Genomic DNA, 15,585 nt, shown 5'->3' with positions numbered 1-15,585 from the left:
TTTTTTTTTTCAATGAAGGCAACAGTATTTTGATGAGCCCCACTTTTCACTTAACATGAACATATATCTAAAGGGCGCAGCATGCTTGCATACAATTGTAACTCCGATGCTTATGTAACAAGTAAAAAACAAAACAAAACAAAACAAAACAAAACAAAAACAAACAAACAAATAATGACCTCAATTCAGTTTCAATTTTTANAATTACATAAGTATATATTTTTACTTATTACCAGCTAACATAACCACTAAGGTTTTAGGATTCATTGCTTTCCATCTGTAAAATTCATCCCATCCCATCAATTCAGGTAAGTACATAAAATCAACAGCATCATATATATAAAGCTCATATTTTTCCACTTCTCTATAACTGAAAAATAACCCTTGACATGCAATCCGTTCTTTCAAAGGAGAAATATCTTGAATACCTAATGTATGGAATTGACTATCCTCTCCAATCTCCAAATCAGTCCATTGGAAAAAATCACTTCCTCTACCTCTAGTAAAATCATATGGTTTTATAGGAATTCTTAATAAGTGTGCAACAATAACATTTTGCTTCAAATTCTTTTTCTTAAATTTTCTCTCTAAACTGTTTGCTATAACAGTACTATTATCTTGTTGAGGAACCGTTACATCAGTCAACCGTAATCTATGATGTACATACCCTTTTGAATTAAATTGGAAACATTGTCTCCAATTAAAATTCATCTCATCCATTTGGAAATGATAATCTGACATTAATCCCTTCCATCTCATTAACATATTAGAAATAGGGAAATCTGGCATATAGTATTGGAAATAGAATTTCCCAGACCCCAACATTTCATAATTAAATTGATCAATGGAACAAATTAGAATCTTGTACAATTTTAAGTGATTGCTACTCGTAATAATTTCAAAATGAGGATATTCTAACGGAAGTGGATCGCTTGCATTCCTTACCTCATATTTATAAATTTTGAAGGAAGAACAATTATCCACAAAGGGGAACCCAATGGGAGAAACAATTCTTATTATATGTAAATATGGAATACCAAACCCATTAATATTTAATTCTCCAAAATATTTTGAATTTAATTGTTTGTATTTTTCTAAGGATTCAGGAGATGAAAACATGAATAGCCCATCTTTATGTTTCTCTTTAATTATTGGCATCGTTCGAACACTTTTATGATTAAAACAAGACGGAACATTGGGATCATTTGTTCTTGTGATTTCGCATTGTTCATCATTGAAAAATAATTTAATCAAAGACGCATAACTTTCTTTCAAATAGGAAATTGTCATTATTTGAATAATATAGCAAATAAATAAAAATATTTCTCACCTGTGAGAAATCTTCCTCTCGTGGCATTAGTAGTTTTAATTCACCATCTATATGCTTTTGTTTTTTTAATGAAAAATAGTCTTTATTTTATCTTGACGATAATGGTTTTTGGAATTCTGACAATGTTTTTTTCGTTCTGTGAGGTTTCTTAGAACGACACAAACAAGAAGAAAAAAACATAGGCTATACATAAAGTGAGAGAAAAAATAGATAACAAATTTAAGTAAATTGACCAGTAATACTAGTGTAAAGAGTAATTCCCTAATTCAAAGTATTCTTGATTACGTACCTAATATGTAGTATAATAAATATAATAGAATAACAGATAACAAACAGGCTTGGATACAGTGTAATAATGCTAACATATTAGTATAAGGTTGATTTTGTTGATCTAAACCATACCTAAGTTAACATACTTAAGGATGGGGTAGTATAAGCTGAATACTACTTATACCCTGATCAAGTATGACGAGGATCCTAATAAAGTGTATTACCCGCATAATGCGACCATGGCCTTACCCGCATATGCGACACGCCGAGCTTGACGATCTTTTCAAGAACTTCTAACGAGAACTGTGCAACTGAAGCTACTTCAGAGAACGTTACCAATCTTAGAACCCTTTAGGTATCCACCATATCACATTATTATCCTAGCTGCTTAATATATAACCGCACCTATTATACTAGACTTATATATATTATATCTGAACGTATTAATAGATAACTCTGAACAATCAATAAGAAGTAAATTACATCTAACAGTTAGCATTTGGCTACTTCTAATGGATTCATTCCCTCATGTAGCAGCCTTTCATTTCGTTGAAACTAGTACTCGAAGTTTACTTTTCTGTATTATTTTTTTCACTCAAATTAAACATACGTATGCAACCTGTGAGCAAGACATAAAATGCTTAACTCTCCTCCCAATCATTATATCTTTCAAATGAATTGAAATCCAACCTGAAATGTATCATTTTTCCAGCCGGTTTACACTCCTACAACTGTTGCCTTTGGCAGTCGAACCGGGAGAAAATGCAGTTGAGTCATTTATTTCTTGAGAAACAAGCATAGTAAGTTCAAATTAACCGCCAATGTAGTTTCCCTTTTTTCCAAAAGTTTCAGCTACATAATAATTAAACCCGTACACGGCAGCCAGTGTTAGAGACAGGCCTTGGATTAGGATAGATTTTGGGTTAGGATAGGATTAGGACTGGATTGAAGATTTTCACTGGGGATTAAAAAAGTTAGGGTAGGCCCGAAATCCCTTAGGATAGACCAAAAATCCTATCCGTCCCAGGCCTGGTTAAAGAACAGAGTTGTTTTATTGTGGGGTAACTCCGTAGTCATGTCTGGCGGTGCCATTATGTCCGTAAATGGTAAACAAACTCCGTTTTGTTGACGAGCGCCGCTTCTCGAAGATTCCATCTTTGTGTCACAGTTAAAAACAACAACAACAAAACATACAATAATGCTGAAAGTATATATATAGGCCTTATCTTTTATTTTACTTTTTGTCATTACAACCTCAAAGACTTCAAAGACTTCAATTTACTCAATTACGTGGTCTTTTTCCTCATTCCAATAAATAATTAACAAACAATTATGCCCAGTATTGAAACGAACCTAGATTCCGCAACAGAAGAAGCTGCGGACGATTACAAAAAGAAAGTTTGTTTTCTTAAACATTTCGATGATTATCTGTACACCAGAGTTTAGGGAACATCAGTTTTGGATTTATGATGCACAAAACATTTCCCTGAATGAAGCTCTAATACCACTCTATGATTTTGATGGTCATTTTGTTCTACATGTGGGAGGCTCTAGGCACTATGATGAAATCCTAAACCAACTGAACGACTTAAATCTAACCGGAACTCTTAAAAATAAAATCGCAATAATTTTTAATCATATTAGGAGAAACAACGAAGAATATTGTTTAGATATGATCGGCACTGTACTATCTATAAATTTGAAAAAGTAAATGAAACAAAAGATCTATTGTTTATTAGTTTCCCTCTTAATAGGATTTGACAGGTCTATAGCTATGTGTACTATTTCACACAAAAGTTGAGGAGCTCATTCTCCGACATATAAAGTAAAGAAAAGTATAATATAATAATTGGTTATTCTTAATTTTTTGAATTTCTTTAAATTTATTTGAATTAATGAGAGAATAAACATTCATTTTAGTTATTCTGGAGACTGCCCAGATTTCCAAGAAGATGAGGAACATGAAGATGAGAAGATGGACAAACAGACACATCGTACGGTCTTAGACTAGTTGATAATATTCTATAGATATAGAAAAAAGTGGAATTTACTGAAAGTTACACGAAAACAGATTGAATGAAATACGAGAGAAGCACATTCACGGTTAAAAAAATGGCTCTACTGTGTTAAGAAACATAGATTTACGAGGTTACCGAAGAATATCCAATGGTCAAAAGGGTTCTCTAAGAGGTCCAGGAAGGTAACAAAACCTAAATAGTCCTACCAGTAAGTATGCTTTATTGAATAAAAAACATTAAGAAACCTACTGCCTCATAGTTCAGCAACAAAATCGATCGCCATTTGTACTCTAACTGACATATAATATTGTCAGTAAACGTTTGCCACGCAAAATAAAGGTGTGTGAAGATATGGATCTTGCTAGAAACTGCCTAAAGTATCGGAACGTAAAATGGAAAGAAAAACTAATATATCCCATTAACATATATGTTATTGTATATTCAGAAGCATCTCATAATATAGAGAAAGAAAATATATACTAAAATGGAGATACATTTGTTCGGGAGGGTGAACTTGTAAATTGGGAATTGAAACGACAGAAACTAAGACGCAACAAAGATCGTACGTTAACCATCTAGATAAAACACCGAACCGTAGCCGATCCAGTTGAACCCTATGCAATTTCTCCTATAAACGCCAATTTTTGGAATCGAATTATATCTATATAAGTGATCTTTTCTACTGTTCTACCATTTCATCTTCCTTGTACTATTTAGTGAAAGCTACGACCAATATCCCTGGACATCTCAGTTTAAAGAGGTTTATTCACATCGTACTGATCTCCAGTATATTAATTACCCTAACAACATTACATTACCGTGATTCCTGTAATGATTTTACTATGTTCTCATAATCCTGTGCAACAAAAAAACATAGGTTTCTCGTATGGATACACCATTTCCACGAAATAATATACCAATTTTTAAAATGAGAGATATAATAGATAAATAACTATCGAAAAATAATATGTAATTATTCTTTACTTGACGAAAATAAAGGCAGCTCTAACAAAAACCTTTGCATGCGCCATCAAATGGTGATCAAAGCGTAGCCATTTCTATGTCTACGTTTCAGTGGAACCATTTACCGATGCCCTCAGTTTATCTCCCACTGTCTTAGAGTAACTCCTTCTGTATTCTTCCAAGTACAATAATCGCATTCATTGTCCACTCACCTTACGCGATTCTGTTTGAACGTAGTGTAATGTAACGTTACGTAACTAACATTTATTGGAATGCTTTTACTAGAAGGTCTTTCAATATAGACGTAGTTTACTTACCATTTTAAGTACGTACGCATTTATCTGGAAAACTGTAACAGAGGAATCATATGAGGAACTGGAGTGAATATTAAGAAACAAGAACAAGAAGAAGAACCCTAGTATTTCATTACGTGAGCTATAATAACTTTTAATGTTATTGCTTTGATTTTCCAAAGGAACTGAGCAATAAATGATATACTGAACTGGTTACAGTGACCTTAAATGGATCATGTAGTGTACTTGGCCCGTTCAACTAAGTATAACTATCTCAACATATGATGTGGAAAAGGACTTATAGATATATCCCATGGACTTACAATTGAACAGTTGCGCAGCTCGAGGCCCTCAACATAAAAGGTTTTGACCAAGTTTATATATTTTCCACCAACACATCCAGGATTTCCTACTCAGACCTTTGGGGAGTATGGGTGGTCCCTCAAAAGCAAGCACATATTTCCTATGTTTTTTCGTTAACCTTTCTTAACTACATCTGAATAATAAAGGCAGCGAGAGATAGACTCATTGGTGGGTATCAGCATGGTCGGGAGTGTGTCACTGTTATGGAATTCTATTTGGCGTCAAGATTGGTGCAGAGAAAAGTTTTGATTGATACAAATCACCTGCGTAATCCTAATCTGTTCCTTATGTACTATTGGAGATAGAAGGGCTATTGACTGACAACAATAATATTCGCAATAGTTGTCTCTAGCGCCAAAAAAAACCAGAACTAGAAAACTATTACCACTATTGCTAAAAAAATGGTCTCTGATCCTAATGATGGTTTGTTGCTTCGAGAAAAAGCTTCCAAGATGAGCATATATACCCGATTAAAACAAAAAGTTCCCTTTTGCAAAAAGCCAGTCAAGTATTGGATTATTGCTGAGCCTAACTCCTTCAAGGGATGTCCGATACGCTTATGTACTCTCTTCAAATGCTATATTGTACACAATTATTTGAAATCAGATACTCCATTATACAGCAGCTATTCTAATACAGACTATGAATTCTATAAACGTATGTCGCGTTTGGATGATCCCGAATCCTATTTTAGGAATATATTTTTATCCATGTCGTACATGATGGTAGGCCGTGACTCTGACCAGAGGAAATTTTATTTTTCAACGACGATTACTGAAGACGCTAAAGCAGAGCTCACTAAAGAACTCTCTACATATGCGCCTACCCCTGATATTTCAAGCGCATTCTTTGATGTCGAATTGTCTGGTCGGTGTTGTCGCTATCCTCCTACTGGTGTTCTGCCACTTTTGGATTTATTACAAAATAACGATATAGCATTTTTGCCGCCTTCAGATTATGGGTCTGTACCATGCGAGGTCTTTTTTTACCATTTTAGAGAACCAGAAGCCATTGTCTATCGCGATTTGTTTATGGTGTATAGAAGTAGAGCAGTCAAACGTGGATATTCACCTGGCTTTCACAACATTTTGAAGGTTTTTCATGATCCGCCTTATGAGATATTTATAACGAATGTTGATGAGAACGGGAAAATTTTGGAAGATAGAAAGGAGAGATATAATGAAGTTTACAACGAGCGTGATGTTACTTGGGCAGAGAGACATTGTTACCAGAAATATACTGTCTGTAAAGTGAACCGAATGAGGAAATGGTCAAGTAGTTATTTCACATTGTCGTTTCTGCAAGACCATTTGGGAAGGAACCCTGTATTCCATCGAAAGGGTAAGAACCGCTACAAAATTATGGCACGATCTACCGAGAGTAGTTAGGGCTGGTATTTAACTTATTATTCTGACATTTTTTTTACCAAAAATCAATGCCATCATATAGAGTGACTATTCGGACGACCGTAACAAGATCCTACTAATTATTAAACATTGGACGGCTGGGTGTTTCAATTGTACGTTCCTTAGTTTAAGAGTTTAATGTTTAACAGTGGCGTGTTAGTTGAGAAATCGTGTCAATAGTCGGCCCAACAATAAAAACAAATTGGTGACAGCTAATAATGTATCATTTAGCACCACCTCAGGTGCCACTCATTTATGTTTCTCTTTCTTTCCAAACCATAAAGTCATCAGCGGCTGCCACCACAGCGGGATAGACGTCCAGTGACAATATTAGACATATCTTAATTTTGGGCACACGCCTTTATGAAGAGGAAGATTGGTGGTTTAAGATATACGGAAGGAGTGCTAGCTAGTGACCGTTAAAGTGGAAGTAAATGATTGCTACATATTTGTTGGGCGAGTCTTTAATGAAACGCTGGAGCTGGCGGTGATAGTTTTGGACACTTAGTTGTATCATATATTATGAGATAATAACCGATATCATTTAGGTGGAGACCGTTTGCAAAACCTTCGAGCAAAAATATGGCAATATCTTAATTTTTGCATCTAATGTACAAATATTAACTAGGCTTTTTTCCCAACCATTCTGTTTAGATGTATGAAGCAATACAAATAAGGAAGCTCTTCGTGGAAAACAATCGGAATACGGGCTCTTTATTTCGATACGATAACTCCCGTATGAGTCGCTGTATTTTATAACAACCTACCATTCTAATTTGATGAATTATTTGTTGGGTTTCTTTTCTAGAACTGAGTTCATGAAAGATACTAACTGCTGTTACTATGAAATGAAACAATGAATTCATATTCGGCCTATGAGTATGAGATGATAATGGTATTAAGGACTAAAAAAAAGCATAGACATCCAAAAGAGATGAATTAATGTGCTTCTATTGCCAGGAGGAGTTATCAGTTGTCAGTTGAATACAATACCACCTCATTAGTTGGTGTACGAATCTTTTTTCAATATGTAATTCAATCCATGCTTTAATATGAATTATAGACTGGCTGGTAAAAAAGAGAACTTTTTAAATTATTGGAAATTACTTCAATGGTGCCCTATTGATATAATTTCAAAAACGTTACAGAAGTATTCTTATGTTACATAAGGTATTTTATATGATGATGTTTATTATGGTTGAGATACACTATGGTGTCTGGGTCTGGGTGTCATAAAGATCGTAAATTTGACTTTGCTATATTGTTTAACTGATGTTGCCGTAGAAAATTTCAAAATGGATGCATTCTGTGAGGGTGCTCAAGTGTTCTTTTTTTTTCTACTCTTCTATTGCTCATGTTCCTGGTCTTCTGGTTGATTAACTTCTTCTTATTCATTGATATAATAATATAATATTTACTTAAATCTCATAACTTCGTACTTTGAGGCGAATTCCCCATTTAGTCACCAATAATTATGGCGACACACTTAATATTTTTTACTAAATACGTTATTTCAAATAAAAGTATACAGGTTGATAAATAGTTCAGTTGGAATGTGATATTGATTGGTTATCAGCTGTAGAGTTGGTCTTCAATAAACGGATTGTCGTTTCAATAGAGTATGATGTTTAGTGTCCCCTTTTGTATTTGTCATTCTTTTTCTCTTGTATTGATTTTTTTAATTCTCTTCGACATGTCTATTTATGTTTATCGACATGTGCGACCATTGTCTCAATACGGGACACCACAAATCTTCTTATAAATAATAGAGCAACAGTAAAACAACACTTAAGGTATCTTTGTGTATATTCTGGTTGCTGTCTTATTATAACTTTTGACAATATACCTACCACAGCAGCCACTAGTATTAGTATCAAATATATCACCTTTAATTGGAGAAAGCCTATTACACCTGCTGGAATTATAGCAATCATGGAGCAATATTTCATTATGGTGAAAATCCATACCACCCAGCCTTGAAGACAAGTAGCTCGGGAATTGTAAGAATTGGTTTCCACCAAGAAAATTTTCTGTTTAAGTTCTCTAACTCTATGGTTAAAGTACTCTATTTTGTCAGGTTTACAATCAGTCAAAGCTTTTTGTAATTTCATAGATGCTGTTGACTGTTGCTTAATTTCTTTGATACTATGTCTTATCTTCGATAGTTTATCCACAATATCCCTTTTTTCAGCTGCCTTAAATAGTTTTGTTGGCCTTAAAATGGTACAGTCACAGAGCTCTATTTGTCCTTGTGCTTGGTAATTGTCAATATCGTCACCTGCAGGATTGTTGTTATCTGTACTCACGATATTTGATGTCATTTATTTAGGTATGAAAGTTTATTACTAAAGCCCTTGTATATTATGGGACTTTTTCTTTTTTAAAAAAATTTCTTTCGATCTTTCAAGGACTGATTTTAATATTGTCTCTGCCTTATATATTTGTATTCTTCGACATATGTGTCACATTTTGTGGGGATATCTACCTTTGTGTCACAAAAATTGCCAGCCCATTGGAACTAGGCATGTTACGGGTTGGGCTAGAGGGTAGGGTAGACAAAAATTTCCACCCAAAATTTAGGCTAGGAGGAGGGTTAGAAATTTTCAATTTTAGGCTAGCGGTTGGGATAGAAAAACATCGGTTCTGGATCTTTGTGGCAGAAAAAGCTGAACAAAAAATTTAGGCTAGGGCTAGGGGTAGGCTAGGGGGTAGGCTAGAAATTTTTTGAAGTAGGGTAGGAACCAGGCTAGAAAGTGCCAAAAGAGGGTAGGCTAGAAAATTATTTCTACCCGTAACATGTCTGATTGGAAGCGTTAAAGATGTTACGAAAAAAAAAATACGGTCTGCCACTTCTTGAAAACCGCTACGCTTTTTCCCAAGGCCAGAAAACACACGTGTAGCAAAAGTTGAACTGTACCCAGATATCTCCGATGATGTATGTATGTAACTATTATTTTACCGAATCAGTCGCTAGTGATGATATCTGTCCCTTTATAAATTACATAACTTGGGTACGAAGAGTCTCTCCAATCTTTTATCTTATTACTTTGTCCATTTATATATATCACACGGCAGTTCAAGGGGTTGATCCGGGCTACATATATTCATTTTAAGAGTAATTCCCTAATTCAAAGTATTCTTGATTACGTACGTAATATGTAGTATAATGAATATAATAGTATAACAGATACCCAAAGGATCCAATAGTCAAAGACGTCCGAACATGGTTGCTTATATACGGTTGCTTATGACATAGTGTCCAATACAATACAGACCCCCCCCCTGACTGCATACGTACTAAGTGGTAATGACATGGCCGGTGATCAATCGGACCGAGTTGCCTCGATGGTTGGCCGACCATCGGTGACCCATATTGAAAGACATACAACAAACACGCTTGGATACAGTGTAATAATGCTAACAAATAGTAAAAAAAAAAGATTACACTTTATTGTTAACATAACTATCACAAATATTAGATACCATACTTCAATTATCATCCAAGAGAGAAAAAAGGAAATATTTGGAGTGTATCTGTACGAAAATGCAATCAGCAGTTTAGAATTTTTCCAAAATGAAATAAAAATATCCAGAGGCGCTAGCATATGCCAATCTTAGGGCTACCCGGCGGATCCATTGAAAAAAAGTTGAAAATTTTTGGAAAACATACGTAAATATGTGATATGAGATGAGCTAAGATGAGATGAGATGAGATGAGGTTAGAATCTAAGCATTAAGTGAAAAAGAATTGCTAATGAGTATATAAGTGTATGCTCTTACAAAAGTAACATTTATTCGTAACAATTGTATTGCTTCCAATAAACAACAGCAACTGTGTTTACGAATATGTCGAGATCGTCATTACAATGGGATGACTTGAAATGTCCAATTCAACCATGGATCAGAACGGCAATAGATGTCATGGGTTTTGATCAAATGACTCCAGTACAAGCATCCACCATCCCTATGTTTTCCCAAAACAAAGATGTAGTAGTAGAATCTGTCACTGGGTCAGGTAAGACAGTTGCTTTTGTCATCCCTGTATTAGAAAGAATTATCTCCGAAGGAGCTAATAAAAAATCTTTCAAAAAAGGTCATTTCCATTCTTTAATAATTTCACCAACAAGAGAATTGGCTAAACAAACAAAAATCGTCATTGATGAATTCCTAAAACAATACCCTGACGATATGTACCCCATTAAAGCTCAATTATTAGTGGGGACCAATGAAAATACTGTTAGAGATGATGTAAATGATTTTCTGGAGAATAAACCTCAAATATTAGTGGGGACACCAGGAAGATTATTAGATTTCTTACAAATGACCTCTGTCAAGACTTCTTCATGTGGTATGGTCATAATTGATGAGGCTGATAGGTTACTAGATATCAGTTTCGTCAAAGACGTGGAAAAAATTCTTAGCGTCCTACCGAAACAAAGAAGAACTGGATTATTCTCAGCAACAATAAGTAGTGCAGGTGATAGTATTTTCAAGACAGGTTTAAGAAATCCAGTTAAGATAAAAGTTAACTCGAAAAATGTTGCGCCTTCATTATTGAAATTAAATTATGTTGTAGTGGATCCGGAACTAAAATTTCAATATTTGTTAAACTTATTAAACAATTACAGATTCAAGAAATGTATAGTGTACTTTCCTACATGTATTTCAGTCACATATTTTTATTCATTTATGCAATATTTACAAAATGAGTTTAAAAATTCAAAACATCCATTTCTCAATGAAGATTTACAAATATTCTCATTGCATGGTAAATTACAAACTGCATCAAGAATGAAAACGCTAGATTCATTTACAGAGACTTTGACCAATGCAGTACTCCTAACAACTGATGTTGCAGCAAGGGGTATTGATATTCCTGACGTTGATTTAGTGGTTCAATTGGATCCTCCAACTGATAGTGACATTTTCTTACATAGATGTGGTAGAACTGGGAGAGCCAATAGAATCGGCCAAGCTATCACATTTTTAAATAAAGGAAGAGAAGAAGATTTTGTAACATTCATGCAAGTGAAAAATGTGGAACTAGAAGAAATTAATAATTTAGAACTAATAAATCCATGTGAAAACTTTTATGATATTTTCAAAAAATGGATTTTACAAGATAGAGCAAGATTTGATCATAGTATAAAGGCATTTGTGGCATTTATTAGATATTATTCCAATCATTCAGCAAGTTCTATCTTTAGATTACAAAGTTTAAACTATGTGGCCATTTGTAAAATGCATGGTCTTTTCCGTCTACCGAGAATGCCAGAGATTACTAAATATTTGAAAGATGATCCAGAGAACCCCGTAGTATTTGCAGATGGTTGGTTAGTGAACCCACCAATTAATTTAGATAATTTTGCATATGCAGATAAGAAACGGGAAAAGAAAAGGTTGGATGAATTGAAACGTACTCAAGATATTCATGATAAGAAGAAATTGAAATACGAATTAAAGAAGAAAAATATGGCTTGGTCTAATAAGACTGAAACTAAAGAAACTAAAGCCGAAAGAAGATTGAAAATGAGTATCAAAAGGAAAGCAATCGAAGAACAGTTAGCTAAAGAAGAAGCTAATAACAGTTCCGGAGAAGAAGTAGAACAAGATTGGAAAGATGTAATTATGCAAACCAAAAAAAGGAAAACTGCTTCCAACGATGTACAAGGTGCATTTGATGATTTATAATCCACGCATATATGCCGTAGATGTCCAATTTAACTTATATGCCGAATTTTTTACATTTATAGATCAAAAAAGAAGTATTTCTCACTTTTTATCAAGCATCTTGGTATTTATATTCTAATATTTTTTTTAGAGACCCTTAGACAATGAAGCATTTGTACCTTCATAATCGAAGTATAGTAGATTCATTCTTTGACGCATCAAATAAGAATGTATTATTTATGGGAATATATTGATGTGTTATCAATTTTATCGTTTCTTGTGCCACAACTCCACCAATAAATGTAGATGTCGGATATGAGTTTAAAGAGAGAACTTTTTCCATATGTTCATCCATCTTAATGTTATTTGCTGATCCATATTGTAATTCTAATAAATCACGTAGTAGCCGATTTGAGGTATTAAATAAACTTCGTTCAATGGAATAAGTAGAAGGTTCTTGATACTGAATATTTTTAATATTATCACAAAATACTTCCAGTAGGGATTTCGGGATATCATATTTATTCTCCTGCAACAATTCCATCAATCTGTCAAGGGATTTCATGTTTTCTCCTTCATACACCATTTTGATCTTGTTAAATTCTTCTGTACTTGACTCCATATCAGGTATCCTAGCTGGCAAAGGATAATGATTGTTTGCATTCTCTTTAAGATATATTTCCAAAGTTTGTAATAATATCGACACATTCCTATTATACTCATCAGTACATAAATTGTAAGATTGTTTTGCATAATCAATTACTGATTCTAGTTTCTTTTGCAATGTAGGATTTGGTAAAGCCAGATAAGAAAATCTCTTTGCTTCGATGAAATTTAAATCATTAACATTTCCTGGGCTTAATTCATGAATATAATGTGTCAAGTAACCCCTAAATTGAGAGGAAGTCAATGTAGCTGGATTAATACCCATAATCTCTTTAATATAAATAATAGCGTGGTATAGTATTACAGGATAAGGTAATTTTGCTAACGAATATTCATCCATGCTTTTCAGATCGAAGGATTCCATGTATTTGACAAGCTCAGGCCATGGTTTATCCAATCGTAATTCTGGGACAACGTTGTCTGGATGAGATTCCATCACAAAATATGGCTCCGATAATGAAAGATGTAAATATCCCACCATACCGTGAACATATGCTGTAAAAACAGGTGGTAAATGGAGTTTAACCTCCTCCATAGAAAGAGTTTCAAGATAGTATTTGTTGGAACTATTCGCTAAGATGACTACAGAAAGTTTTACCCATTCTATATCACACAATGACTCTTTCTTCTCGACTATAATACCTTGTGGATGTAAAGCTGAGAGATCTCTGACAATATCATCGTAAAAGAATTGATTATCGTCGATTTCATTGCCATCTTCAATTACCCAAATAAAGTTCCTTTGACCAGCTAGAACCAATATTTTCCATATTTCTTGTAGTAAGCAACTGTTGGGACCTATCAGACACACAGTGGACTTTGTTAATAGAGCTTGTCCTCCATGACCCCATAACCTTAATTGTCGATCGTATCTGTCCATTTTGCTAACTGCTTAAAGTTGACGATTTCTATCCTCCGATGGAGAACTCTTTTACTTCTCGCATTTTGTTTATTTGTGGTTTTGTTCTTTATTGATGTCTTTCGGTTACTACTTCAAAAGAACATATTCCATTGACAGCAAAATATTTAACCTTAACACAAGTTATAGAAGAAAACAATACAAAATTTTAGTTTTGGTACTTTCGAAATAAATATTACATATTGATCAGTTCTAGGCGATTTAGCTCTTTTAAATATCATATTATACCACTTCCACTCTCTTTCGAACTGTGAACTATTCGCATAAAGATCATTATATTGAAGAATGACTGAACAAAAAACAATCGATGATGTAGTATTGCATTTGGAAAAATATCCTAATTCACAGGTAATATTTTTAGTAGGAGCAGGTATTTCCACATCATGTGGTATACCTGATTTTAGATCTCCAAAGACAGGATTATATCATAATTTAGCGAAATTGAAATTACCTTTTGCTGAAGCTGTGTTTGATATAGATTTTTTTCAAGAGAATCCCAAACCTTTCTACATATTGGCTAAAGAACTGTATCCAGGTAATTTCAAACCTACTCATTTCCATTATTTAATGAAACTGTTTGAAGAAAAGGGACGTTTACGTAGAATATATACCCAAAATATTGATACGTTGGAAATGCAAACAGGTATTGACCCCAAATATATCATTGAAGCGCATGGTAGTTTTGCAAGTAACCATTGTATCGAATGTGACAAGAATTTCCCTATGGAATACTTTAAATCAAAATTAAACGAAGCCTCGAATGAGTATGTGTTTTGCAAATGTGATGAATGTGGAGGGCTAGTTAAACCAAATATTGTGTTCTTTGGTGAAGATTTACCTTTAAAGTTCTTCGAGCAATGGGATCAGGATTTGCTATGGATGAAAAGCAATAAAGATAAGCATCCTTTAGTAATTGTTGCAGGTACCTCTTTAGCTGTTTATCCATTTGCGAACTTACCTACTGAAGTACCAAACAACGTCTCGAGGACGTTGATGAATTTGGAAGTGGTCGGTGACTTTAATATGAACATGAGAAAGTCAGACATAATTATCAAAGATAAAACAGAACAAATAACTAATCGACTAGTTGAGAAACTTGGATGGCAGACAGAGTTTGATAAATTAATTAGCAAGGGCGAACCTTCCACCTCAGAAGAAAAGGAAACAATAGAAGGTATCTTAAAAGATCTAGAAAATCTAAACATTGAAGATACCAAACCTCCTAAGCTAGTAAAAGAAGAGGCTCTCGAAAAGGAAAAGAAATCTGAAATGTCGTATGAAGAGCTGGGAGATACTAGCGAATTACTGGTGAGGGGGGAAGATATTACAGTTGCAGCTTCTGAAAAAGCAGAACAAGATAAAAAGCATGACAACGAAGACAGTACTGAGTTAATTGGACTTGTAGAGGAAACATCTGACTTAAAAATAACTTAAGAAATCCAGACGTTAAAATCCAGATTATTTCATATAATCGAAATTACTTTGATTAAAACAATATCTTATTTGCCAAAACACATGGATAAATTCGATCTATGGGAACGCCGAGTGTTTGTTTCAATGAGACTTTTGAGCAATATGAACCTTTTAAGGGGTGGGTCTGTACTTTCAAGGAACCACATATTAAGGTACGTAATAGTATGCTTATATCTTAGCTATAAACTATATATGAGCTGAAGTTCTAATGGGG

General features: G+C 34.1%; 6 protein-coding genes across 6 annotated transcripts; 3 read left to right on the top strand and 3 right to left on the bottom strand.

Annotated features, from left to right (window-relative positions):
- Nucleotides 1–222: 222 nt before the first annotated feature.
- On the bottom strand, nucleotides 223–1,290 carry NDAI0C06330 (uncharacterized protein; the record flags this gene model as incomplete). The annotated part of the gene is made up of 1 exon (XM_003669487.1): nucleotides 223–1,290. One exon carries the CDS (start codon nucleotides 1,288–1,290, stop codon nucleotides 223–225), a length of 1,068 nt encoding a protein of 355 aa, XP_003669535.1.
- Nucleotides 1,291–5,638: 4,348 nt separating this feature from the next.
- Nucleotides 5,639–6,625, top strand: NDAI0C06320 (uncharacterized protein; the record flags this gene model as incomplete). The annotated part of the gene is made up of 1 exon (XM_003669486.1): nucleotides 5,639–6,625. The coding sequence occupies one exon, from the start codon at nucleotides 5,639–5,641 to the stop codon at nucleotides 6,623–6,625; it is 987 nt and encodes a 328-aa protein (XP_003669534.1).
- Nucleotides 6,626–8,340: 1,715 nt separating this feature from the next.
- NDAI0C06310 (uncharacterized protein) lies at nucleotides 8,341–8,964 on the bottom strand (the record flags this gene model as incomplete). Its single annotated transcript, XM_003669485.1, has 1 exon — nucleotides 8,341–8,964. The coding sequence occupies one exon, from the start codon at nucleotides 8,962–8,964 to the stop codon at nucleotides 8,341–8,343; it is 624 nt and encodes a 207-aa protein (XP_003669533.1).
- Nucleotides 8,965–10,489: 1,525 nt separating this feature from the next.
- Nucleotides 10,490–12,334, top strand: SPB4 (ATP-dependent RNA helicase SPB4; the record flags this gene model as incomplete). Its single annotated transcript, XM_003669484.1, has 1 exon — nucleotides 10,490–12,334. The coding sequence occupies one exon, from the start codon at nucleotides 10,490–10,492 to the stop codon at nucleotides 12,332–12,334; it is 1,845 nt and encodes a 614-aa protein (XP_003669532.1).
- Nucleotides 12,335–12,494: 160 nt separating this feature from the next.
- Nucleotides 12,495–13,859, bottom strand: ULA1 (Ula1p; the record flags this gene model as incomplete). The annotated part of the gene is made up of 1 exon (XM_003669483.1): nucleotides 12,495–13,859. The coding sequence occupies one exon, from the start codon at nucleotides 13,857–13,859 to the stop codon at nucleotides 12,495–12,497; it is 1,365 nt and encodes a 454-aa protein (XP_003669531.1).
- Nucleotides 13,860–14,183: 324 nt separating this feature from the next.
- HST2 (histone deacetylase HST2) lies at nucleotides 14,184–15,332 on the top strand (the record flags this gene model as incomplete). Its single annotated transcript, XM_003669482.1, has 1 exon — nucleotides 14,184–15,332. One exon carries the CDS (start codon nucleotides 14,184–14,186, stop codon nucleotides 15,330–15,332), a length of 1,149 nt encoding a protein of 382 aa, XP_003669530.1.
- Between the last annotated feature and the right edge of the window lie 253 nt (nucleotides 15,333–15,585).

This window comes from Naumovozyma dairenensis, chromosome 3, assembly GCF_000227115.2.
Source record: "Naumovozyma dairenensis CBS 421 chromosome 3, complete genome".
Classification (NCBI taxonomy): Eukaryota; Fungi; Ascomycota; class Saccharomycetes; order Saccharomycetales; family Saccharomycetaceae; genus Naumovozyma; species Naumovozyma dairenensis.
Note: the sequence above shows the minus strand (reverse complement) of the source record. Positions and strands in the feature narration are given on the sequence as shown.